Source organism: Pagrus major, chromosome 3, assembly GCF_040436345.1.
Source record: "Pagrus major chromosome 3, Pma_NU_1.0".
In the NCBI taxonomy this organism is placed as follows: domain Eukaryota; kingdom Metazoa; phylum Chordata; class Actinopteri; order Spariformes; family Sparidae; genus Pagrus; species Pagrus major.
The window spans coordinates 4,682,007-4,709,590 of NC_133217.1; the positions used below are offsets into that span (position 1 = coordinate 4,682,007).

General features: G+C 40.0%; 1 protein-coding gene across 1 annotated transcript in view; it reads left to right on the forward strand.

Moving 5' to 3' along the window:
- Positions 1-27,584, forward strand: part of LOC140993902 (CUB and sushi domain-containing protein 3-like) — a 348,249-nt gene that overhangs the window by 156,311 nt on the left and 164,354 nt on the right. Inside the window, exon 5 of the mRNA XM_073463463.1 lies at positions 23,328-23,535. Coding sequence (XP_073319564.1) covers positions 23,328-23,535 — 208 coding nt within the window. The remainder of the gene's footprint in view (positions 1-23,327; positions 23,536-27,584) is intronic.

Sequence of the window (27,584 nt, forward strand, 5' to 3'; positions counted from 1 at the left end):
CACGCACACACACACACACACTGTAAACCGTACGTGCCCAGGTAGAGAGTAAGATAATCCACGACCATATGTTCTTACCAGAGCAAAAAATTTGACACATTTCATAATTTAATACCCTGCCCTACCTTTCGCCACGCTCACACACACAGATGTAGATCCATTCTGTCCATATGGCTAATCCCTCTCTGTGGAAGCCAGTGCGGACCTACTGTAATTCTCTAACACATCCTTGTTTGTTGTAAGTGCTAAGTGTTACTGGAACACCAAATATTATTTTACTTTTAATTTCTCCAAATGGACTGGGCATGGTTTTTTAACTTTGAATCAATTTTGGCTTACACGCTTGAAATATTGTTAATATTTATAAAGATGAAATGAATGCCATTATTGAAGTGTAGTTGTAAATGTTATTTAAAACAGGGGGTGTTTGAAGTATGATTTTTTTATACAGTTGCCAGTGATTCATTTAGATTTAATAGGTGAACTAGTTTTGTTATGAAGTTGTTCATTTAACAAACATTGTGAGTGATATCATTAATATATTTTATTATAAAAAAGCTCAGTCCTGACATGTTTTAGCACTGACAGCTTCTTCCTCATGACAAAACCTGAATGACATTCACGGAGCTCTACTTATTTCCAAACTGAAGAATATTTAGAGCAATGAAGACCTGTGCCAGGATGACAAATATTTGTTTTTTATGTGACAGGTAGTAATCATGTTTGCTTTATTTATAACATAATAACAGTACAGTTTTTGAAATTATATTCCAAAACATTGTGTTCACAGTAATGAGACTCTCTCTCACCACACCGCTCTGTCTCTCTCTCCCTCAGATCAATGTACCAGTCTTGTAGTGACACTTGAAGTACTCTTATCTCTTCTCTGCAGACCTGCTCAATTCTTGCTACCTCTCTACTCTCCTCCCCTCCACTTCTCGCTCCCCTCTTCTCCCTTCCTGTCTTGTCCTCTCTTCTGACTTGCTCTGCACACACTCCAACACTCCTCTCCTCTCCTTGCATCTCATCTCATCTCATTACATTGAGGCTTATGATGGGTTCTGTCTAAACTTTGGTGAGCAATGACATATGAGGTTGCTGTTGCATCTCAACATGTGCTTTCTGCCTTCTTTTCTGTTTTTCCACTTCATGCGTTTCTTTTATCCATGCTATCTTGCACACACAAATAATATTTTAGTAAACCATTATCTTTAGTTTTCCAAGTTTATATTTGTAATAAAACTCTATTGTTATTCTTTATATGCAGAGTAGCTTTGATGACCCTAAGGCTGTGGCTGTAATAGTCTAAAATGCTTTTCAACAGGGTAACAGAACAGCATTGCATTGTGGTTTATGATGTCATTGCCATTTAAAAGCCTATTTAAAGTCTGCCCACAGTCGCTCCTTCTTCTTTGTGTATATTCAATCAATGGGTACAGCATTGCAAGCAACTTTCAGAAAAAAAAAATTGTGAAGGAAGTGGGGTGAGAAAACCCTGTTTTTTTCATGATCTGCATGAGAGGGGGAATATTTAAATTAAACATTTCAATATTAATGGCTTAAATCAAAGTTTACAATAGAGAAGAAAAAACAGTAACAACCAGTGGGTACATGTACCCATGTACATGTGGACAGGGCCTCACCCATACATTGGATCGCCAGGCTGACAAGCACCGTGCAGATCTGCAGCTTCAACCCAGCCTGTGATAGTGAAAACATCCCATGAAGACACTATTAATTTATAAATACAACCTATTCATTTATTTATCAAGATGTAAGTGCTAGTGCTTGTAAGTATCAGCGCTGCAAACTTACACAGCATCAGCGCTAGGCTTGTGTGATCAGCGGATTTATGGTTATTTATTAAACCATAAGACACCACAGATGCTGGTGCAGCAGTAGCACACCTGTGGTGTAGTTGAGCATTTACATTCAGGAAACTCGTGTCATTGTTCAAAGGTACAGAGTCTCTGATCTGTCTGGATGTGTTAGAGTGGGTGATATGATATGCATGAAATGACTTTTTGTATTGTCACACTGGAGAAGCAACATCTAGTATGAGCATGAATGCCTCTGCACTTCTCCTCATATTGAAAAAAAGAAGCTGTCGAGGTCTAGCACTAGCCACAAAAATAATTTACTCAGGTGTACTACTTGCTACTTTCGATATGTGTTAGAAAGTGATGGCTAAATCAAAATGAGGGGTGCACAAATGTAATATAATCAAATTGCAATGTGGCCAAGTTCAATATTCAAATCCCAGAAGCTGTAATTTTTTGATTAAGGTAAAAACTGACTAAACAGTAGTATAATGAAATGCTGTAGTGCTTCAGAAACATTCTCCAAATGTAAGAAAACATGTTTGTTTTGTACAGACCCTAATAAATATCACATGCAGTATTCCCACTAATCGTGAATCATAACGCAATCAAAACTTAATATCTATCAATATAATCGGAATATGATTTTTTACAATATTGTGCAGCAACTTTCATGTGAAATCTGTCAAAAGTCAACATAGCTGTCAAAGGGATTTTGGTCATGTTCCAAGTAACTACTCTGTGATTCAGTACCTCTTTTGTTTGTGTGTCTTTGTGTGACAGTCGGCCTCTCCAGTGACAGTACGTACTTGAAGCTCTCTGGCTTCCTGAATAAAATCATACACAGAAGACAATGCCAGACTTCACTGTGTACAATGTAGCCTGAACTCATGGCAATGCAATTACACTGCGCAAGACATGTGACAAGACAGTACCAATGCAATACACCAGTTTCACCACCATACTGCAGTTTGATAATCGTGTCTGTGTTACCTGCAGGAGCAGTCAAAGGAAGGCAGGTCGCAATACCAAAACAGAGTTAGCAAATACTGCTATCACCAGTCAGTTTTCTTTGCATATAGCAGTGTTAAGAATGCTGAATTTCTGCTGATATTGACCCTGCAGCTGAGGTATACAAACGTATTCATCAGCATCTTAGGGTAATATTTATCCCTGTGAAAACTGGGGGATATTTTTTGGGGTTTAACTACTACCAGTTAAAAATCTTGAGTAAAATACCTACATTTTAATGGAGAACTATTATACTTTTTAGTTTTTTCCCTTTCCTTCATGTGTTACATCGGTTTTTGTGCATGTAAAAGATCTTCAAAGTTAAAAAGGTCAAAGTCAACACCAACAGAAGCTCCTCTTTCCCACAGAAAACACTGCTCCTGAAACGCCTCATCATTAGCCCCGCTTTTAATTCTGTGACTCTGTGACTTTTGGGGGGTGTAAATAGTGTATGATATCATACACTATTTGAAATGCCTCAGAGGGATAGTTATGAAGTTGTTGAAGTTCTCTCTCAATAAAGTGTTCATCCATGGACAATTAAAGCACAAATCTGGATTTAAACACCAAGTTGTACCAAATAACAAGTTAGGTCTTAGCAACTATCAGCTTTTCAAACACATTACACCTCCGCAGCTGGTTCACAGCACCTCCAGTGTTGTAATTAATGAGCATACCATTTGAATCACACTTTGTGTCTCAAGTGTCTCAGATTGCAGTCTCATAGATTGTATCTGGGTTTTTTTTGGAAATATATTCCCTTTGTTAAAATCTGTCACTGTGTTTATCTCTTCAATTTGTGAAAAGATTACAATTCAATCGTCACTGAGTTTTGCTGCACGCTATTAAAAAAATGTTTTCTTCTCAAATTAAAGGTGTATTTATGTTGTTGAATTGTCATGGTTGTTTTGTTTCCAATGCCAGATTTATTCATAGCACAGAGATTTTGGCGGCGTGGAGTGAGGTTTTTGTCAGCCAGCAGAAGGTTTGTGTCAGGTGTACTTTAGTTAACTGCGATGTGATTGGTTTAAAAATGTGTTTACCATGATGGCTCCTTTCCGTTATTAGTCTGCTGACACTGCAACACACACAGACGCACACACAATGCAGTACACACCACAGGCATCCAGTCCCGCACATGCACGTACACACAGCACACGGTACAAGACACACATACACACACAAACTTGTCTTCACGCTCTAACACACACAGACACACACGGGCATGCAGACACACACAGCATAGTGACAGTACTGTAGTCAGCAGGGGCTCATTTAGCCACTAAACGATTCAGGATGTTCACATTGTCCGTGTGTGCGTGTGTGTGTGTGTGTGTGTGTGTGTGTGTGTGTGCGCGCGCGCGCGCGTGTGGTTGTGTGTGTGAAGGCTTGTGGCCAGCAGTGCCATGGATTTTAAGAACGGCAGGTTCCTCCTCTTCTTTTCAACCCTGTCTGCCTCTCTTGTGATATTATCTCCCCTCTCCTTACCCTTTCTCCTGCTCTAAGAAACGTGGTTAATTGTAACTAATGGGCATTTTTCGAATAGGCTAGCGCATTTTTGCATTCGACATCGATGCTGATAACTGACCAGGAACCTCATCAATCCCCCACCTGCAGTATCTCCAGGGAAACAGCTTCCTTAGTGGTTTTGGAAAAGAAGTGTCTGATTAGACAGGATCATTAGCTCTCACCTGCCCTCCATCAAGCACCCTCATCCCAGCAGAATGTAAGAACACTGACACTCTTCGGTTTCAGAGTCTGTGTAAGGCTTTATTGATCTATTAAGGCAACAGTCCCCACACACAAACAGCAGCACAGTCTGGCTCTCTTCACGTTCTGTTAGACTGGTCAGTGAATCGCTGTCTCTGTGATAGCACCAAAGTTTGCTTTGTTGCCGCGTGAGTGATTTTACCCGGCTTTGCACAGTCACAGTGCCTGCACTCTCCAACAGTTCATTTCATACAGTACATCTCATTTTATTCAATAAGCCCCTCATGTTGCACTTGACCACTAAAGTGTTGGTCACATCCTTAATTTGCTCTTCTGCCGCAGCTGCACTGTTTGCTACAATGGAATGTTGCGCACATGCATAATCTGCTTCCTGCTGCGTGCCTTGCTGCTCTTATCTTCCCTGCTATTGTTATGAGGCTCTGCAACAGAAAGTTTTATTTTAAACCAGCTGTTTTCTGCAATTGTTTGAGGAAGAAAATAGTATTGTTTCAGTAGGCAAGCACACAATTTAAAGTATTTTATATATTAAGGTAAATGTGTGCACGTTGTATGTTTCTTTAAGGGTGTTTAAATGAGACTGGGGTTTATATGTAACCTGTTTATGCTGTATGTACTTGAATGTTGGTTAGAGAGAAATAAAGATTGAAGATTAGTCATGGCTGCTTAGTCACATCGATAAGATGCACATGGCTGCTGTGACTGCAAAACAGTTTTTGACATGGACAATAGGACAATAATCATGGCTGCCATGATAACACAAAGAGGCTGTTGTATATACAGACAAATTCTGTAATTACATTGTCACACAGGGAGAGATTTGTTAAAGCCTCTCAGTTGTTTGAAGATTTGAATACCAGATAATTCAACGAATACTGACATGTTTTGCAAACATAACTTTCAACAAAAATGTGTTGTAATAGGGGTGAATTAAAGGGGCACTGTGAGGTTTCGGAGAAGAAATTCAAACTCAGAATATTGATATTTACAATATTAATGAGGTAATAATACAAACTCTTTTCCATAACTAAATAAACAAGCTGTTCTCAGAGGAAAATTAGGTCCCCAGAACACTGTAGCTAGAAAGGTGGCAGGGTCCGCCACATATTAAACAGCATGAAATTGTGTTGTCCTTTAAGGTCAGTTTGTTTATTCAGTTTATTCATGATGAAAACAAAGACAGTTTGTTTAGGTTTAACAAATCAGTCAATGAAGATCTTTCTCCTCTGAATAAAATGCGTGTGTGTTTACAGTGTTAACATTAGATCAGGCATTTTTACTTTGAGTGAAATGTTACAGCAGTTATGGGTTGTCACATTGAGTTCAATAACCCCTCCGTGCTTGAAAATGATATATTGTTTAATATCATACATTTATGGATGTCAGCAGTGTTTGCATATATGGATAGATTGCACATGTTACTTTTATGACGCTAGAACGTGATATTTTGCTGTCAGCAGTCTGTCAGACAGGTACGCAAACTGACACTTCCTGATTTTTGCTCCTGTGAATTTTCATTTTGTGTGTATGCTCGATTTGCATATGCGCATCAATACACAATAGTCGATGTGTGTAACAGGCATACTGTATGTGTGTTATATATCAGTAGAGAGAATGTTACCATAGGAACAGAACAACCTCCACTACCTTGGAACATGGTGAGTTCTGGATATGTTGACCCACCTCCCTTCTCTCTCTCCTTCTGTCACTCCCCCTCACTCTATCCCTCTTCTTTGCTCCCTTTTTCTTCCTGTCTCCCGATACTTTGACAGGTTAATGCTCAGCAAGCGTGTCTGGCTTATACACGCACACACACACATGCACACACGCAGCCTGAGGTGGTGTGTAACAGGGGATTTCAAGGGGGACAGCAGGATAGACAGTTTAATCTGAGAGGGAAGGAGGGATGGTGAGAAAGCAAGGAGGAGCGGGAGACACAGGGAGACAGAGAGTGCGATCGGAAGAGAGACAGAAGGGGGGAAAGGTTACGGCCAGGACATGTCTGTAAGAAACAGACAGGAAGCGGAGGAAGGGGAAAACTTTATTACTCCTCCACTCCAGAGAAAAAAAAGAGTGAGTGAGAGGAAGTGAGATGTGAGGATTCAGGGCAAAACTTTTGCTTTTGTAGACATTTTATTTGGAGTACATCACAAAACAGCAGTGCAGCAGCACTCTGAATGGAGTTACTTCATCCTACTACAAGCTGTAATGCTGTCATTTTATTCTTTTGGGCCCTGGACTAGGTGCCAGTGAGGAAATGACTAAATGTGAATTAATTCACAATATGGACACTAAGCAGTCTGCTGTTACTTGAGGTTTTGAGCCAAAACAAGTTTAAAGAAAGATAACAACTTCAGGTTTAAGATTATATAGCTGATGTTCAGGTAGTCATTAAGTCCCAATAGATAACCCTGAAGATGCAGACTGTGTTTTTTAAGCCATCTGCTCAGAGGCCCTCTGGTGGTAAAGGGCCCTTGTGCACCAACCTGCTGTGTGACAGTTTGTGATGAATCTGGTCATGCCCAGCTGACAGTGTGTGTGCAGAAAGTTGTGTGTCGTCCCCGAGTAGATGATGGCAAATACCCTAGACAACATAGTTTGTGTGTGTGCATATGTGTGGGTGTATATGTGCATCATTTTGTGTGCGCGTGCGCGCATGCAGGCGTGTTCATCTGTATTTGTCTGTGCAGATGTGGGTGTATAGGCTTGTCCCAGGTTCCCTTGGGACAGTGCTGATTGACAGCTCTATCCCTGGTTGTCATGGTGATGATGATGGATGTGTTTTGGGTTACCACGGAGACCGCTGTTTAGGCGCTCTATCTGCATGCATAATATAGTTTTAGCATAAAGAGATTCTGTAGCTGACAGAGAGATAGAGAAAAGGAGACACCAGAATGGACCAGAAAGACAACTTTACTGGCTGACTTTGCTGCATGTCGTTGGCATTACATACACACTCATAACATAATTTATTCCTACATTAAATGGGAGACATAACAGAGTTGGCCAAGATGAAGCCTTCATGGCGATAGAGAGATGAGAGAAGGGCAGACAGTCAGAGAGACAGGCAGGCAGGCAAGTGTTCAAAACAGTGCACGTCCTCTGATAAAGATGAAAGAGTCGGTACTGTGGAATTATAGAATTTTAACTATCTTCCACCTGTAGTGCTGAATTTTTAACACCTTCATCTGCAGAGTTATCCCGAAGTTCTACTTTTTACAATGAAAGAATTGGAAAAGATCCGACCCCCAGTGGGTTCAGAGACATGAGATGTGTTGCAATGCAGTTTCCAAAAGAAAAAAAAAAAACTTGCAAGCTGTTCTCAGAGCTAAACTTTTTGTGACTTACTAACAAACAGACCCATTTTCCCCCTTCCTCATTTGAATTACTTTAAGTGCAGGTGAAGAGGATTTTAGTTTTGGTTTCACATGTGCCACAATTTTGATGACTGATGGCAAACCTGACTAGCACAGTCTCCCACATACAGTATCTACAAATTGTAAATGCTGAGCCTTTAATTTGCTGAAGTACATTTGTATTTCTGTTATTTATACCTCCACTGCCACATGTTGATGAACGTCTGCTTTTATTCCAACATGTTGTATTGTCAAAAACAGTGGAGATACTTGCCATGGCTACCTCCCAGCGCTGAATGAAAATAAATGAAATGCCACGCTACACCATACTGACATGAATTTAGTCATTTATATTCATTTTCATGCACCAACAACATATATACATCACAGTTAAAACACACACATGCATTTCCAGACTCCCTGAGGAGCCGCCACTATACATGCATGATTTGCTTGTTCAGTGTGGCTTCAGGACAACGATTCAGTTAAACTATGCATGTCGTCATTTGACATGCTATTTAAAAACAAACACGCATGCACAAACATACACACACTTATGGTACACAGATATAGCATAGATACATATGTATATGTGGACACACATAAATGAGCACATTTATGCATCTGAACATAAAAATGTTGTTAGAGCTGTATGACAGATACATCCACACAGATACACGCACAAACACAAACACAAACACACACACATTCTCCATTGGGTGCTGGTATGTGTATCAGTAGTCAACATGCATGACTAGCTCATTCACAACGTAGCAGGCAATCAGGCTGTCCACCTATGCATGACTCGGAGATACACACCCTTTGTCACACACATATTATTTGACGTACAAATACAACAATCTGTGTTTATAAAACAAAGACACTATCACACATCATCACAATTACACTCACGGTCACACAAATGCCACTGTTAAGCTCGCACAAATACACGCAGATGCACATGATAGTCCATGTTAATGAAAAGCACATTGTACCAAAGCAACACTCACATGAACACAAATACAATATTCTTATGTAAATGCATACGATCAGGCTCAATCAAACAATAGGGAAACATTTACACAAGCATGAAAAAATGGTCGGCTGGCTTCGAGACGGGGTATGTCAGGATAATAGTTCTGTCTTCACCGTCCTAGCATGAATTTGTTTTTTCGCTTGTGACCCTTCATCATTCTCGCTCCTCATAATGTTTGATTTGAGTAACATTTGAGGCCTGTTTAGATAAAACTATCCAGCAATTTAAAAGAGAAAAATATAAAACAGAGATTTTGAGAAAAGGATGACAAAAATACAGTGATGGAATGTAACTAAGTACATTTACTCAAGTACTGCACTTCAGTGCAATTTTGACGTTACTTGAGTATTTCTATTTTCTCTCACTTCATACTTTGACTACTCTGTATTTTGGAGGCAGATATTGTAATTTTTACTCTCGGCCAAAGTGGCGTTTTTGAATGATTTCTCTTTTTTTGATAGGCAATAAACACTGATAAACAGAAAAATACTAAATTTCAGATCTGATATTATATCAGATATGTGGAATGCGTTTATACATATGTAAATCCATGTATAATTTGTTATTACTTGTACTTTTGATACATAAGTACATTTAATATTAGATACCTTTAAGACTTTTACTCAAGCACTATTCGTATGTGTGACTTTCACTTTTACCAAAGTAATACTATAACATGACATCTTTACTCTTACTCGAGTATAACTTTTTGGTACTTCTTACAACACTGCAAAAATATTGACTCACCACTGAAAGTCTAATCAACTCTTAAGTTAGCGGCTGTACTTGATAACATGCAATGCTTATGCGTGCAGTGCGCTTTAAGTAATGCGACTATACAAAATTAATTCTGTCCCAGGATAAATGGTATAGCAAAATCCATATGTTGACATATATCTATAGTGGTGTGCTATTTATACAGCTTATACTGACTATCTTTAATCCATGCCTTCCTTTGAATATTAAAGAGACAGTAAGCACATTTACATTCACAATTTAACACATATACGTGTCACGGTAAAACGCGAGGTAGTGCTTCACTTGTAGTAGCTGTACAGTAGTATATGAAGGTTATGGACTGTGAAGATTGTTTAAGGGTGTTGTGATGAACTGGGTTGCAGAGTGGTTCAGTTTTAGGGTTTGTAAAATCTCCTGAGGCGATGCATGTTTTAAACATAGATAGACATGTTGTGAATTAGATATTAGAAGTGTGTTGCATTGCATCCCAGGGGAGCACTTTAACCTCATAAATAATTCAAACACACACTAACTCAGACACTCACAAATGCACGCTGCTCGTCAACAGGCATGCACAGACGCACATGCTCACACACATCCAGATAGGCAGTTCCCGCATTGATCTCTTGAGTATTTAAAACTGTTTGAAATGGACCTTTCCTTGAAGAGGTCGGGGAGATTGGTGGAGCGAACGGTCGCCGGGGATAAATAACATGAGGAATGAGAAGAAGAGGATGAATAGCAGAAAGTCTCAGACAGAGGAAGATTACTTGTGGTCGATCCTTTGGCGGTGTTTTGCATGCAAGATTCATCTGAGTAACTGTGCTGCAATAGTGAATTCATGGTCAGAAACTGAGAAGGTTAGGAACGGTGTGGAAAAATGAAAGCTTGAAAAGTGATAGGAAGAAGGGAAAAACATTTGCTTCAGGCAGAAGTAGAAAGAAAGTTTCCAGCACTTTGTTCTCTCTCCCTCCATTAAACATTCAGGAGAGACAGAATGAGACAAAACCACAAGCAAAGATAGTCAGATACGGTTTGGGTATCAACCAGATACACACAAGCACAGGCTGACAACCTACAATTTCACACACATAATCTTTGGGTTTTCCATTATGCATGCTGCTTTTAGTTTTTGTAACTGCAACGCATAACACATTTTGTATTCAACTCTGCCAGGCCATTATAATAAATTTTATAATTTTTCCCAATGCCAAGGCATAACCGAAAAACTAGCTTCTGAGCAAAGCAAGCACTGGCGAAATGTTTGCATTTCTTTAAGACATCTCTATCTAGTCATTTTCCTCACCACCACCTCACACACATCACAACCCTCCAATCTCTCTATTTCTCAGCATAACATTATCTGAAATCTTTCTCTCCCTGTCTCCGTCTGCATCACAGTTTTGTCTATCTCCATGACTCTACCTCTGTCTTTACTGCTGCTCGTTGTCTGTATTCATATTTCTCTATCTCTCTCCTTATCTCACCATTGTTCTCGCTAATCCTCTCAATCGCTGTCTTGATCCATCTCTATCCAATATTCATCCATCTTCCCTCCCATTTCTCTGTTCCGTCTCTTTCTCTCTCTCTCTCTCTCTTCCCATGTTTCTGTTGTGTCTTCTAATTGGTTTTCTTTCCTTCCAGCCAGTCAGTTCTTCATTAAATCATCTGTCATCATCCTGGTTTGGGCTGTCATCCGTCTATCCCTCAGCTAACATCTCTCTCCCGCCATTCCTCCCTATCTGGCTCTCTCATTCACGTCTTTCTCTCCTTCACGTCTCTATCAGTTGTCATCAGAATTTTATGGCAGCTGGATGATAGATACCACATCTCAGATTGTGCCTTAATGCATCAGTGTAGATAGGTCTGTCCTGCTGCTGTTAATGGTTTTGGGTAATGGGGATAGATGAGGACATGGTTACCATCTAACTTCATCTATGTAGCCATTCATTAGAGGCAGTTCATGAATGTGTCTTTTATGTACGCATGTCTTCACGTGTACCTCTCATTTTCAGAATTATTTGGCATCATCGCAAGGGTAGCTTGAGGTATAATGTCTTAAAAAACACAATCGAATCCTGTAGCATGTGTACCGAAACAGCAGGGTTTAATTATTTTGAATCTTCAAATTACAAAGTGAACATTGGAAGAAAAAAAAACATTATCTATCTTTCACTGAGGTCAGGTTAAATAAGATTTATTCATGATGCTCTTCAAAAGCAGCTTTACTGTATAATATTGCTTTAAAAAGCAACACAAACCATAAATACAGATAAAAGCAGAGACAGAGCAATCACAGGCATATTCACCAACATCATTTTGTTTTGCTGTCGCTCTTATTCTGTTACGTTCTATATTCACCAATGAAACACTAATTGAATGAGAGTTTCAAAGTCATCATAGACGCTGCACTGTCCTCCTCCTCTCTGTGTTTCCTGTCATACCTTTCTATCTCAGTTTCTCTTTATATCTGATCAGTTGTCCCCTCTCCTCTTCCTGTTCTGTTTTATGTACCACACAGCAATTTTTCTTTCTTGCAGCGAAGGCTTTTAAACATTTTGAACACAGTTGATACCTATGATACATTTTTTGTAAATCAAATTACCTATCCATTTCCACAGTGTCCATAGCACTAGTATTACCTGGTGACCTAGTAAATTTGAGATAATTGCAGAGTTAATCCTGCGTGATTCTGCCATGAAAACATTTCCAAAACTATGTGCATTGTATACAAACAAAGAGGTCATTGATAATATTTTGTACCGTGTAAATCAGCATCTCTGTGATTTGGGGTCATCTTTTTAAACAACAATAGAACAAGATAAGTGATAACGGAGAAGGTTAGGAGCAACAAAATGTTATCTTATTGAAGTACAGCCACAAGGCATCTGTTATGTGAGCTAAAAGAGCTTCTAAATATGTAATCCTATATATAGTAAAACACAGACTATAAATACAGACTAGCTACATATATAGCTATGTAAATAGTTTAGAAATCTTGAATGTTTGCAGTGTTAGTGCTGATGACATGGTAAGAGCGAGTTCACAAACTCATCAACTCATCATTATGACCTCAGAAAATGTACCGAAGCACCCATGACCCTTAACTGTATCTAATTTATTGGAGTTTGTTGACATTTTTAAGAAAATACATGAAGCAAAGTGAGGTTTAGCATTGTTCTCATCAATCTCAGACATGCATCAGTTAGACAGTTGAATAGGTTATACTGCAAAGCATTACATTTCATTCCTTTTTTGTATCTTGTGTGCCGATGTTGATAATTGGACGGGAGCTGAAGTATCTGTTCAGCATGTTCGTGTCTGTTTGACCACCGCTGGTTTCGATATGTCTGGTTATTTATTGATTTCGTGTAAAAATCCAAATTGTTGAAGGTATTTCTAGCTAAATAAATGTAGACCTTTGTGCTGTTGAACTCTTGCGGCATAACTCCTTACTTCCAGTATTGATTTGCATTTACATGCCCAAGTATTGATTATGGAAAGCAACGAATAAGGTCATCTAGACACTGAGGAGTGATGCAGCTTGGCAGTGTAGTGTACATGTGATCAACTTGCTGACTTTTCTTACTGTTATTGATCAGCGTCTTTCTGTCTGTAAATTGATTATATAGGTCCAAATGTCAACTAGCTATAGACTAGCATACTTATCAGACTTGATAGTTGTGGTTGATCTGTGTCATGACATATTGCAGTTGCCTTGAACTATCGATGTCCTGTCAGAATATATTTGGAAGTGGCTGTTTCAACTTTTGTCTCATAAGCATTTTTGATAGACGTCACCAACGACATGTGGCATTTTGCTATCAAATTCTTTTTGACAGTACCTTATTACAGAGAGAATAGTTGGTGGCAGTAATCTAATAATTCTCTTTTTAGAAAGGCATATCACTTTTCAAAAAGTGTCATCTTTTTTTATTTTTTCATTATTTCAGTTCTCTCTTGTACACGTCCTCTCTAATACATCAATTATCTTACATGCCTTCATTATTCAGACACAGTGAAAGTGAAAAGTACACTGGATCCTTCCTATAAACCACTGCACTTACAGTTGTGTTTGCATTTATCCTTGATGCATCTCATGTGGCATTTCAGATTCCCTCCATCGTCTTCCTCATATAAACATTTTTTTAAATACTTCCAAACCTTTTGTGTACATTGTTAACAAATCTCCTTTTGCTGGTCCTTTGCTTCATTACTGGGCACTAAAGTAAAGTCAAGCCAGCCTTATATGATTTAATCTTTGGTATTGTCGTCTTGCTGAGCTCAATTGTACATGTATGTTTACAGCAATCTTTGATTCTGTACCATTATCTGTTGGAGAAGATTAGTTGGCCATGTCCTTGAGATGTCTCTGACTGAAGTACGCCTTTGCGTTATCACCCTCTTCAGATGGCAGGTGTATTTATCAGATCACCTGTATGTTCAAACAGGCAAAGGTGTGTGTTTGTGTGTTTGTGCTTGTGCAGCAAAAGAAATCCATGGTTTTCAAACAGCCACCAGTTGCCTCAGTCAAAGGCATCGGACTAATTTCGGGAGCTCTACTTTTCAGCAAGTCGAGTGGCATGACTGGTGTAGCTGGTGTATTAGTATTTGAAGTTTTTCTGTGGATCATATTCTCACTATCAGTAAGCAGTTTATTGGGTATGCTTCACCTTTAAGAAAGGTTTAGTGTTCACTTTTTGTTCTAAGTGTTTCAGAGGGGTGTTGATGCAACTGTTTGGTCATTGTGGAGGCTGTTGTTTGTAGTGCAGAAACAGCACTCTGGTTTCAGCTCGGTGTGCCTAATAACTTGGTAACTTCATGTAGTTGTAAACAAAAATTGTGTGTGAGAGGAAAGAAGAGGAAAGAAGAACGAAAGAAGAGAGGACAAGGGAATCTGAGGGACAAGAGTGGATTGTATTCTGTTCAGGCTGCGATGCATTAAACACTCTGTATACTCCTATTTGTTTAAGATGTCAGGGATGACATTTAACTCTCACCAACACCCAGGGTCGCTCTCGTCTCTCTGTCTGTCTCTCCCACACACTCGAATGAATGCACATTCAAAACCAGGGATAGACACAGGTGAACACACACATGCACACTGTCAAACATGCGCATAGACAGACACCCAGGCCAACACAATCACTCTCAGAGAATAAAAGAGCAGCAGAGAGGGAGGGTGAAAGAATGAGAGGTAACACTTATAAATCACAACTTTAGGAGTTTGTCGTTACGGCTGATAATTTAGAAACTCTGTTTAATGACCAGATGAGAAAACGGGGACGCTGGAGTCATCCATCTCAATACTGCTCCTGTGTCAGACAGCGAGAGAGACGATCTTTCTCCTCCATTCAACTCCTTATTTTGTTTAGTCTCAACTACACCTTTGTCTATCTCTATCGCCTTCCTAGTCGATTTTGTAATTGTCTCACGTCCTTCTGCAACCTTAATCTAACTGCATGTTTTACTGTAATTTTTACCTTTATTCTGTTCGGCAAGAGGGTGGTTCAGGATGGGGCTACCACTTTACAGCCACAGGATCTGCACTGCTTAACACCTCCACGGTCACTGTACTGTACTTGATTCTGTCATCTGAAGTAGAGGAGGATAAATTTACTTAACATTATTACCCTGGTTTTCACCAGCGCTTGGAAAAAAACCCAACCGAGGTAATATATGCAATATAGTCAGCCGCTGTTAAGTGGATGAAAGTTACAGTATAATGATAATCAAATTTATTTCACTCTGTTACCGGCAATCTATATATGATTCAGTTAGACAGGTTCATAAGGCTACTGTAAGGATAATAATCATGATGTGATCTATCCATCAATCAATGCTTTCTCTCTTTATGTCTCCTTCTGGTGATCAACCATTAAATCACTCTTCTGCCCTAATTGGTCTAAATGTTGGGCTGTTAGTTGACTGGCAGGCAGCATCTGTTCTTTGATTTGTGGACAGATGGTGGGTGGAACTGAAGGTCAGCATGGTTACTAGTTGTGTGTGTGGGTGCATGTGCCCTAAATGCTATGACTGTTAGTCTGGCAAGCAGAGGACAGCAACCAATATGTTTCAAACAAGAGTGATAGGAAAATATGACGGTAATATACGAGGGAAAAAAATTATATTATGGGAAAGCTTTTGAAGTTGCTAAATCACAGTTACAAGGGCAGCTACACAGATGAGTCATACAAAGTTGAATGTGGGTAAATGTGGTGTGACAGTCACTTCTTTTTGAGTTTTCAAAGCAAAATGCGTCAGCAGAGCTCCAAAGACACAAAACAGTTGATACCTGACTACCGGAGGGAGGCTTCCACGTGAACGGACAGAGCTTACAAGTTGAGCTCCACTGACAGGGACATAAGCAATCTGAAACAGGATAGATGAAAACCTCACAAAACCACTGCTTTAAAAGTAAGCACAGAATTGAATCAATATCTTAGAAAAGTGACTGACCTTCACAAAGCTGACATTAATGACAAAGCTGCAATGACACAATAGCACATTCTAGGTGTGAAGCGATGAATGTACATGTGAGAAATTAATGTCATATATCACAATTTATGCCACATCCAGATGGGTTTACATTTGGCAAAAACAAGTTTTCCTTTCGCCCACATGTCTGCTGCATCGGCGAATAGCAGCCAAGGAATATGAGGCTGTTTTACAAGACCAGATGGTGCAGACAGTGTTCTCTTGATGCATCGTTTTACACACACACCACTAAATCAACTCAAGATAATTTCCTGAACAACTAGATGAAGTCAGACATCTTCCTTGAAAGTTCTTACAGTAAATTTCTTTTTCACTTGCAGTTCAGTGAACTGTAGACATCCCTTGAAGGACAGTTCCAATATCCTGCTACACAAAGTGCAGGACTGAAGCCTCCTCAAAGGCATATGGTGGTCCTACTTCTTATGTAAGGAGAAGAAATAGAGACGTACACTGTAGAGCAAATGGGCAGACTAATTAAAATTAATTAATACAGATAATTATGCAGTAAAAGCCAGAGCAGAATATATACTTCATGGCACTCAAGAAAAGGAGATGTTGGGAAAGAAATCAGAATCTTGAGCAGAATACTGTACATGCCTCCAGTGGAGTCCTCCCAAGAAAAAACACATCATTAGTTGTGTCTGCAAACACAACCAAACTACACATTTACATTTAAGTGACAAAGCCCTCCAGCTAGGCAGGAATGTAGGAATTCTGACTCTTGTCCATCGAGAGCGAAGGAGGACAGTGGTCAGCAGTGGGAGGAGGTCATGGTGGTTGATTGGGTAAACCTAACCTCGGATCTTGACGAGGACACCACTGTTAACTTTCTGTTTCCTAAAGACAGTCAATGTTGGTTTCTTTCAAGCACAAACACTATCACTCTCAAACCACAACCACAACATTTGTTCTTGCCCCTAGACCTAACCGAACCTCAAACAAGGATTTGTAATGGTTGAGGAAGGCACTGACACATGATGTTATCCTGCTGATAGGGGTGTCAGATCAGAAACTGATTAATGTGTCAGTCTGAGGGGCAGTTAAGTCAGATTAATCAGAGTCAAAATCACTTTTCTGTGTTTTCCAGCTCTGCCCTTCTCTTTGCATTGCTTGTATGCACATTGTCCTTGGATTGCACCCAAAAACTCATTCGATTCTGTTCCTAGTGACACCAATTCCATCCGTAGTTTTGCCGATCTGATGGATCCGTCTGTAAGACCTATTCTTATGCATCCAGAACTGACTTAATGCATCCTGGCATGACTGTATGGTATACGTGACATTGAGACCACAAGTAAAATTGCATCTTGGTGCATTCAGGCAGCACAGTGCAGCTGCAGAGGAAGCTTGATGAGGGTCCAGTATCTTCTATGACCAGGAGGAAATGTATCAAAAATATATGCTGGGTCATTTGTGTGCACATGTTTAACAAGTCTTCCTCCTGTCTGTTCAGTCATTCATGGCAGGTAAACTGAGGTGTTAAAGGTATGGAGGCAGTGATGAAGGAGAAAGAGGGGTGGCGATATATATTCAGCTTTACAGCATATGGGGGGCAAGAGGTTGATGGATGGGAGGATGGATGTAGATAAGAGAGCAGAAGGGATGGATGGATACCGCCTGAAGACAGAGGAGAGGAGAGGATGATGTAGATGGCCCATAATCCTTAGAGGCTGACAGCACACTGGGTCTCACTGTGATTGAAGTCTGTGTGTGTGTATGCGTGTGTGTGTACGAATCTGATAGTGATAGTGATCTGCCTATCAAAGTGATGCAGGGAAGGGATGGAGTTATGGGACAGAAGGAGAAGGAAGAGGGGAGAGAAACGGCGAGTGGAAAAAAAAGAGAGGAGAGAAAGAGATGAGGCCAGAAAAGCCATTAAACAGAAAATCAATCAGCAGAAAGAGAGAGAGAGAGAGAGAGAGTGAGTGAGAGGGAGAGAGAGAGAGAGAGAGAGAGAGAGAGAGAGAGAGAGAGACGGGCAGTGAAATGCAGAGAGAGTAAGATCTTAAAGAAAGACACAGCGAGACAGAGAAGGATAAAGAGGGAATCCTCAGATGACTGCGATATTGATGACAGCACAGTGGGGAAGAGGGGATGAACGGATGGGAGAGAGGGAGGCAGGATAAGGAGGCTAAGAACGAGTGATCAAAGCACCCCACGCCATGAGAGAGAAGGAGCAAGGGAGGGTGAGATGAGGAGAGTTAGGAAGAAGGGGGGTGGGGTGATGAGGCAGGAGAGTCTTAGGGAGAGAGGAAAGGATGAATGAGGAAGAGAGAAGGTAGCATGGAGGGGAGAAGAGAGGGAGGGAGGAAGGGGTGGGGAGTAAGAGATGGGAGAATCGTAGAGGAGGAGATGTGCTGTTTTACTTTAAAAAAAATCGTAATGCAGAGACGGAGAGAGGAGGAGCGTATCGAGCAGAGACCAGGAGGGAAGAAAAGAGAAGTGGTGCTACGACAGCTAGAAAGAGAACGGGGGATGGAAAGGCAAAAAAAAAAAAAAAAGGGCAACACCAGCTCACTGATGTGATAAGAAATGAAGGCAACATGGCCAGCACTGCCTCTCTCTTTCGCTCTCTCTTCCCCTCACACACAAACACAGAGTCACACTGAAACTAACATATAACTTCCTCCTCCACACACACTTTCCCTCCTCCTGTGGGTCAGTGCACTGGGGCATAAGCACGAGTTCAGCCTCCCCAGGTTGCCGTCTGAAATAAAAGCAGAGAACAGATCGCAGCAGAACAGTGCAGCTAGATAGCAAAGCCCTCACTTACCTGTAGATTTACTCCTGTTGGCACACATGAGAAAATCAGCGTAGAAGCCCTGATCTGGAAGATTCTTTCCCCTCTATCTTCTTGATTTCTAAATCTTCTGCATGCATCTCAGACAAAGAATATTTGGAGATGGTGTTCATCTTTTTAGGTGTTTTTCCAAGACCCTGGTCAGAAATGACAAACAAAACATTAATGATCATAATGAAACCATGAATTTAGACTCTTTTCTTGGTATTTTTGCCTCTTTTTACAGAGCCACTGATTCAAGTCAAAGCACAGTGACACGGTATTTGTCACTGTAGTGTTGGGTGTTGATTCACAGTGGGATCCACAGTACTAACATCTTACATTCCAGGAAATCATTTACATCATGGGCTCAATACCAGTTTCTAACTCTGAGAACATTTCCACAGTGAAGTGCAGACCACTTTGAGTTTCAAAAATGAATGCTGATGTTACAAATTAGTAGCTACGTGTACAGGAAATATATTAATAATAAGGTTTGTAACCAAGAGGAACCAAAATAAAAATGTTTTGAAATTTTAATTATCTGCTCTAACTGAGAAGTCTTGGGATAGACCTGTCCTATGCTATGGCATCTTGAATTAAGCCAATGCACATTGAAATAGGTCCAGCCTTGACTCAACAAGGTTTTTCAGCGAATATCTCTTGTCGTCTTGTAATGATTTTATTACCCATTATATAAATTTTTGTCTCATTCAAACATTCATGTAATGGAAGCAGTTGCACTGATCTAAGTGCACCTTAGTTATCAGCAACAAATTAATTTAAATGCTCAATGGCTTTAAAGATTTCTTCTATATGCTGATCAGACTGGTACATAATGAAATTCTGCTCTTTAACTCAGTTCAGATGGCGTAGTACTTGAAAATGAGAAGATCATTTATTCAGTGCACTATGCCTAAAAGCGAGATACAGCATGTTTGAATCATCACAGAAAAATGAAACATAGTTCAGTTTGACCTGCTTTAGTAGTAATAGTGGCACATTCATTTCATTTTATACTGCAGCTACTATAAAAAAGGGAGATGGTGGGACCAGAATATGATGTGAGATAGACACAGTAATATCTAACACTGTCACACAGATGTCCCATCATGATTGATAGAGCAGGAGTGAGTGGTTAGCCATAATTAGCAGGTGCAACATGGAAAACTGACAGGTTCCATGTCATGTGTGACGCACGCAGATTTACCAGAAGGTAATCAGTGTTGGCTATAGGTATGTGGACTTTTCACCCTCCTACCCGCGAACACGCAACGAATGTCGCTTTTTATTAGAGCAGCTGCTCCTGAAGCGGTCTCTGCACAGCCCTGCCGTCACTGAATGACACACAGCAGAATTACTGAGGATCCTAATTGCATCATGTGTCATCTAAAATTATCACGTGGACTCCTTAAGTGGCTTTCAGATTTCTTCTAGATCTACATCAGTATTCAAGTCAGCATATCTTGAAGGTAATGATACATATTTTTTTCCACGCTATAGGTCACAGTAATGGATTTTGAGCAACAACAAGTCAGAGCACATCGTGGCTGATGGCCCTTAATGCTACAGCATCATAATGTCAAATTCACTGAAGGTCCACAGCACATAAGAGCGCTGCTCTCTTGTTTAGTAATCTTTTTTTTTTTTTTTTTTTTCACTTCCTCTTCTTTAATAAGAGCCACACATCAGTGCACCTTGAGGCCTTTCTACCTGTCTGTCAAGTGTCACTGGCACATCAATAAGCTGGAGGGCTGGAAGAGGTCTGTGTGTGTGTGTGTGTGTGTGTGTGTGTGTGTGTGTGTGTGTGTTTGTGCTTGCGGGTGCGTGTCCACCAGAGCTTGCGGACGTCCTGTCGTCGTGATAAACCTGTGACAGCTGTCATCCTGCAAGCAGCACTCTCTTCCACCCCACGGTGCAGACACAGTGCAGACCCTCATCACACACACACACACACACACACACACACACACACACACACACACACACACACACACACACACACACACACACACGAGTGCATCATTGCTCTCCTGCAGATGTGATGGGGTCCCAGCAGGTCTTCGTTCAGGGTGTTGGGTCATTTACACAAATCTCCTCAACTGTCGAGCTGTGGGTGGAATGTCTATCTGGATAAATGAATGGTCTGTCTGTCTGTCAGTGCATGCCCTGCCTGCCTGCCTGTCTGTCTGTCTCTATCTGTCTGTCTGACTGACTCAGCAGCCTATACAAATCTGTTTGAATGAATGAATTGTTAATGAATAAATAATGCCTTCCTGTACTTCCTTTCCAATACATCAGCACCTGTAGTTGGGGAAAATGCACGTCTTGTCACCAGCTTGTGTCAACACATTTTGATGCTATCATTCCTAATAAGACGAAAACAATTGAAAAGTGTGTATTGTTCCCAATTCAGTGGTCTGGTCTATTGATAAAGGTTCAGTCTATCTTAAATTCATTTCAAATCACTTATTTTGTTTCATCCTGTTTCTCGTTTCCTATCTGATACGGTTTGTGCCAACCCTCTATTTCAATCCACTTTCTATATTTTTAGTTTCACTCTAGTTCTTCTGTTTGTCTCTGTTTGTGCCTATCTATTTATGTTCCCCCCGTTATCCTCTGTGTATTTCCTGTCTCTACTCAGTGCACTTTGTTCCGTCCGATTTCTAATATCTTTTCCTACTGTTTCTATTCATTTCTATTGGTTATCGTCTGTTGCTCAATGTTAGTCTTGGACCACAGTTACTCTCTTTACCCCTCCTGTGGGTGGAGTCTGGCTTGGTCCCTACCTTATCTCTGTCATCTGTACATGCATCCCCCAAGGCAGCACCACCTGGGTGAGCCCCAAGGATGTGCATGTATACCTGACAGCGCCTGTCTACACTCTTGTAGAAGATGTGTTTTTTCCAGCTTATCAGTGAGTGCAGTTTACGGACAACACACATCTTGTGTGTCTCTGTCTTCTCCGAATGCTGATGATATCAACATGTGACGTGTTGGAGAGTAATATAAATCACGTGTCGTCCCGGATTGCACTCACTGGTGTGTAGGAAAAAACATGTCTGCTGCAAGAGTGTGTAACATACAGTACTTCCTCTTTTATGTATAACTATAAATTATACAGGTATAATTTATACCATGTTTACAGTTGGACTTGTACGCTCTCAGAAAAAAAGGTTCAACATTGTATCTTTCATCACTGGGGCAGTGGATACGTGGCTGGGCTCAATTTGCTTTTGATAAATGCATTTCAAAATGTTTAGACAGGCATCCTGTTTCTTAAAGATTGGGCACCCATTCTCACAGTATTTTGAAAAAGTGAATTGAGCTCAGTCCTCTCAAACAACCTGCCATACAACCAATGTCCCAGTGACACAGCAAGGTCCAATGTAGTATGTTTTTTCTCCGTGAGTGTATCTGTATAAATTATATGTGTATAATTTATGCCGTGTGCACAGCGCAATCCATGTGTCTTTATCTGTTATACAGTAATCAGCACTACTATCAATTATGAAGAATACTATCAATCAGATGTGATCAAGAATGAGAGAAAATTAGGCAAATTTATCATCACATCTGGTCCACATGTTTTGAAACCAATTGAGCATAAGTCAATACTAAATCAACCAATTGGGAAACAGTTAAATCAAAAGTTCCTTGGTGGCGATTGGAGGAGACGAGAGCGGAGCTCTGTGATTGGAGAAAAAGGAAAACTTACCTTGCTATTGGAGGAGAGGACAGCAGCTCTGAGTGTGACAGGAACTGCAGCCTGACCCCTAAACCCCACCCCTGATTCTAACTGGCTAAAAGAAAAAAGCAGCGTCATTCTCCAAAATCTACTGGCCTAATTGCAGAGAACTGATATATGACCACGTTTATGCTATTTTTCAGATCTACATAATACGTGTGATGTAAGAGCTCCATATTTTCCTAATATGGTTTGCTAATATGACTTGACAGTTTATGTGTCATGAGAAAGTCATCCATTTCTAACATTCAAGTCACAGAATAACATTAGGAGTTGAGAGCAAAGAGTTTATCTGTAATACACTAAAATTAAGGTAACTAAAAATCACCTCATTAAGGGAGAGAGGTGGGGAGTTGGGCTGGCTGACCTATAATCTACCTGAATTGTTTGACGAACAATCATTCTAGGTCTATTGAGAATTAGATCTGATAATTTGGCAAGAATTGACAAATTTGATAATTGACCCACCCTATCTCATATAGCTGTGGAAAAAAAATCAAAATCATTTATCCAAAAAGCAAGAAATTTAATTTAACAAACAAAGTCCGCCCCTCGGTCCCTCCTCCTCTCCCTAACCCAGGTTTTCTATTTGTCACTCTGATTTGATTGACAGCTGAGGACACATGTGGGGGCACTGTGAGGGGCGGCAGTGGGGTGGTGACCAGTCCCGGTTACCCCGGCAACTATGGTAACCAGGCCGACTGTACTTGGATCCTATTGGCCGAACCTGGAGACACCATCTCTGTCATCTTTACAGACTTCCAGACAGAGGAGAAGTATGACTACCTGGAAGTGGAGGGATCTGAACCACCAACCATTTGGTGAGTCGCTTTCTTCATTCGTTTATTCATACATTCAAGTGTGTATGTCACGATCAAATTTGGTAACGTGAATATGGCTGAACTGGCCGTTCATCTGTGCCAGATATATTATTTTATTTTATTTATCTCTGATTGGAAGTGTAGGAATGAGTCACGGTTCAGTGTTACATTGCAGAAGGGTACAGATTCTGTTTTCAGAGGTAAGAGATGTACAATTAGCCGGATGGTGAAAATGAAAAATATTTAATTGTCATATAGTTAAATTCAGGGTTGGATATTAAGGTTTAGACCTGGTGGGAGTGTGTGAATATCCATTATTTCATGGCACAAATGCAGGTAGAGGTTAAAGATGACATATCCAAACAGATTTAGAGCATCATAGAACCCAGTGTCTACACCAGGAAATAATGTGGTAGTCAGACTAAACTGTACTTTGGGTGGCTGTGACATACCTGACTGTGGCCCTAATCCATACTTTGGGAAAAAAAAGGGAAGGATTCAGTTGACCTTTCTGACCTGACATTTCTGCAAAGATGGTGTAGTCACATAACTGCTGAGTTTATGGAACAATTTAACCACCCTCGGAGCACAGTAATAAAAAGTTAGAACAGGTGATAAAAAGAAGTTAGAACTCAAGTAAGAACAGGTAATAAAATGAAAACGTTATTACAGATATAAAGTACAGTTTTTATCTGTTGTTATTGAAGCTTAGCAATTTCTCCATGGGAAAAAAATAAATCAAATCTTGAAATGTGTGTGTTCATGCGTGCCTCATATATTACAGACAAATTAATTTGTGCTCGTTAGTTAGATGCATGTTTTTTAAATTATTTCCTTGTGTTTTCAGATGGTCACTCATAACAGTATTTTTTGCTCTGGGTGCGTATTGATCGTAGGTAAATTAGGATATTGATCAAACATTGCGGTTGCAGTAACCAATCTGAATCTAATCATGGTCAGGGATATTAGTTTGTGTGTGCGTGTGTAATTGATTCGGAGGTAATGGCCAGGTAACTGCTTTTAGGAAAGTGTTAGAGTGTCTATACAGCTGCACACCATCCTCCTCATTAATGTGCGTGTGTTTATGTGTGTCTGTGTGTACGTGCAATCATGTTAAAAGAAGCACAGAATGCCAGAGACACAAAAGTTGATTGCTGCTACTCAACTTATCATGCTCAGCTGCTCACATTACATCTGCACTTACCTACGTTCTCTTTGTGGCTGCATGATAATTATTCCCGACGTGCCACAGTAGACCAAAGCTTGAAAAAACTATAAAAATCCAGATGTTATCATTCTTTACATGATCTAGACAAACTTTAAATAAAGGCTAAACAGCATGTATCACGACAGACTGATGAGATGGATATGATAAAGGTTAATAGCCAATTTTTGTACTTGATTTATTCATGTTTACTGTTTTTATTTGACCTTTGTGGACATCAATAGGCTGGAACATTTTAAATTTGGAAACCAATCCATAGACGTGGTGAAGCCTGTGTGATTCTTGTTGTCAGTTGTCAGGAAGTTAGAATAGAGTTAGCTGACAGTCACCCTCTTAGGTAACATTACGGGGCTATTGTACTGATAAAGACAGGATCAATACTCTAATGTGTGACTGACTGAATGAGCCGTGTCATGTTCCTGCTTTTCTGTTGTTTACCTGATGGTATATAAGTCAAGAAACTCTTAAAGTTTGCAGAAAACACCATGCTCGGAAAAGTAAAGTCTGTAATTCTTCAGAGAATTATCAACCCTCAAATTTCAACAAGTAGAATTTCCCTTACACCTTCAATACTTTGCACATTTGTAAAAAAAAAAAAAGAAAAAGCAAAACAATCAAACAACAAAATAGTAAAAGCCAACATACATGCAAAAAGGAACCAAGTAAGTTGATCGTTCATAAACACCAGTGATAGGTTCTGCCTAAAGACACACTTATGCGCTCGGTTAATCCAGATATTGTCTATGAGCAGGCAATTCAGGAAATTTGTGCCAAGCTTTCATTTTGAACTGGGGACGAATACAAAACATTACAGCTGTGAAAAATCACCTTCTTAGGAGTATTTATGACCAATATTTATGGCTCAGAGTTAGATTGTTGGCCTTTGGGGGATTATATGGTGGTGACTGGTAGCGTGTGATTCAGTCTGACCGGTGTCTCGGCTCGTGTAATGTAGTGCTGCGTAGATATTTACCTGCCGAATTATCTCTAGAGTCTCATACAGCTTTCTGAGGTCAGTGTGTTGATGTTTCTTTTACCGTGTTTTTTTTCCAGCGGCCATGCTAATAAAATGGTTATAGTTTTGTACTGAGAGGAGAGCAGTGACATTCAGAGGAACAGCTGGGAGCAAAATGTACAATATTTATCAACATGCCCTGATGTTAGGAGTAGCTGAAGATGCTAAACTGACCTTAAATAAAGTAAGAGGTTTCTTTTAGCTAACAATTTATGAACTGGAGCACTACACTGTGTCATAAATGTATAAATAAATACATTTGTGGGATTTTGGGGAAAACATAGTATTCCAGTGGGAAAGTAACATTTCACATTTAAAAAATGACAGTGCCTGACATTTTCACATTAGCAAACTTTTTGCATTGACCTTATTATCCATTTAGTAAGCACCCTTTGTTCACAAACAGCTCGTTCTGAGGCGTACATAATTATAAGAGTACATTTTAGAATGCGCAAGACACCTGATTTAAGCAAGTGACTTTAATGACTTCCTACCTGGGAAGGAAACAAAGTGCCCCTGTGGGTAGAAGTGTCTTGTTCATCAGAGGTGTCAAAAAAGTCATGAAAAGACTTGTTTAAGGTGATGCAATGCTCAGAGGGACATTGCAGAAAGCACAACTCTTCAAGCGTTGCAGTTGATGTGCAACATTGCAAAAATCAATCCATGCTTCCACTCCTGTCAGACATGAAGATGAAACAACTCTTAATATTATCAGCAAAACTGAGCTTCTAAGGAGTGGATAAATGTTCCCTCGTTTCTTTTGAGGCGTCTCGATGACGGGGTCAGATTGTGGTACAAACAGCCTGATTCGATGGATTCTTTTATGCCTGTGGTGGTGTTGTGATCGTCTGGAGAATGTTTTCCTGGCATGAACTAGACCCGCAGTACCAATTTAGCAATTGTTTAAATGCCAGGGTGTACCCAAGCATTGTGTGCTGTCCAGGTACATCCCCTCATGGCAACACAATGCCTTTTTTTCAGTTGAATACCTACCATTAGAAAACATGCTTCATATCCAGAAATAACAGTGATGTTAGTTTACACTGTAACAACAAAGCCCTCACGACTCAATACATTATAGTGCCTCTGAATTTAGGTTGAATGGTATAATTGCAGAACATAATGTATAATGTTTGAACTTAAACATGAATCCTATGGGGATGTGAAAGTAAACCTTGTATACATTCTTCCAAACCCCTCACTAAGCCCTCATCATTGAAGCCCTTTTCCCATGTTAAAGCACCTGGGACTGTCTCCAATACAGTGGATGAAATGGTCTGTGTTTACCCCTTTACTGCTCTAGAAGGAGCTGAAATTGGTTTGAAATTAAATTGATTTTGTACTTAGGTTCAGTGCAAAGATTGGAGTCCAATGTGCCTTTCTGTTTAAGAATCTATGCTTGTTACAGAATTCGGTGTGCATGTGTGTAGCTCTCGTGTGCAACCATGTGATGTCTATTCTTTTTCCTTTAGTGTATACAGTGGCATCAGTTGATTTTTGTCCTCTTTGTCCTCATGAAAACTCCTGAAGCTTGATATTGACAGAAAGTCATTCTGTAAACAATACTGTTGCCATCCCCCTTCTCTGTAAACAACCTTTATTTATCCGTCTTATCAGAATGATGATAATAATAGTGGGAAGTGACACATTGAGATGACATTAAAACAACTGGGCAGGCAGAATACTAAACACTTGTAACAACAATTTTTCGACACATCAGCAATAAGAGATTTCTGTGTAATCTGTTCGTGATTGTCCTACCCTGTTAGAGGACCAAAGGACAGAACCAATGTGATTGCCATTAGCGCT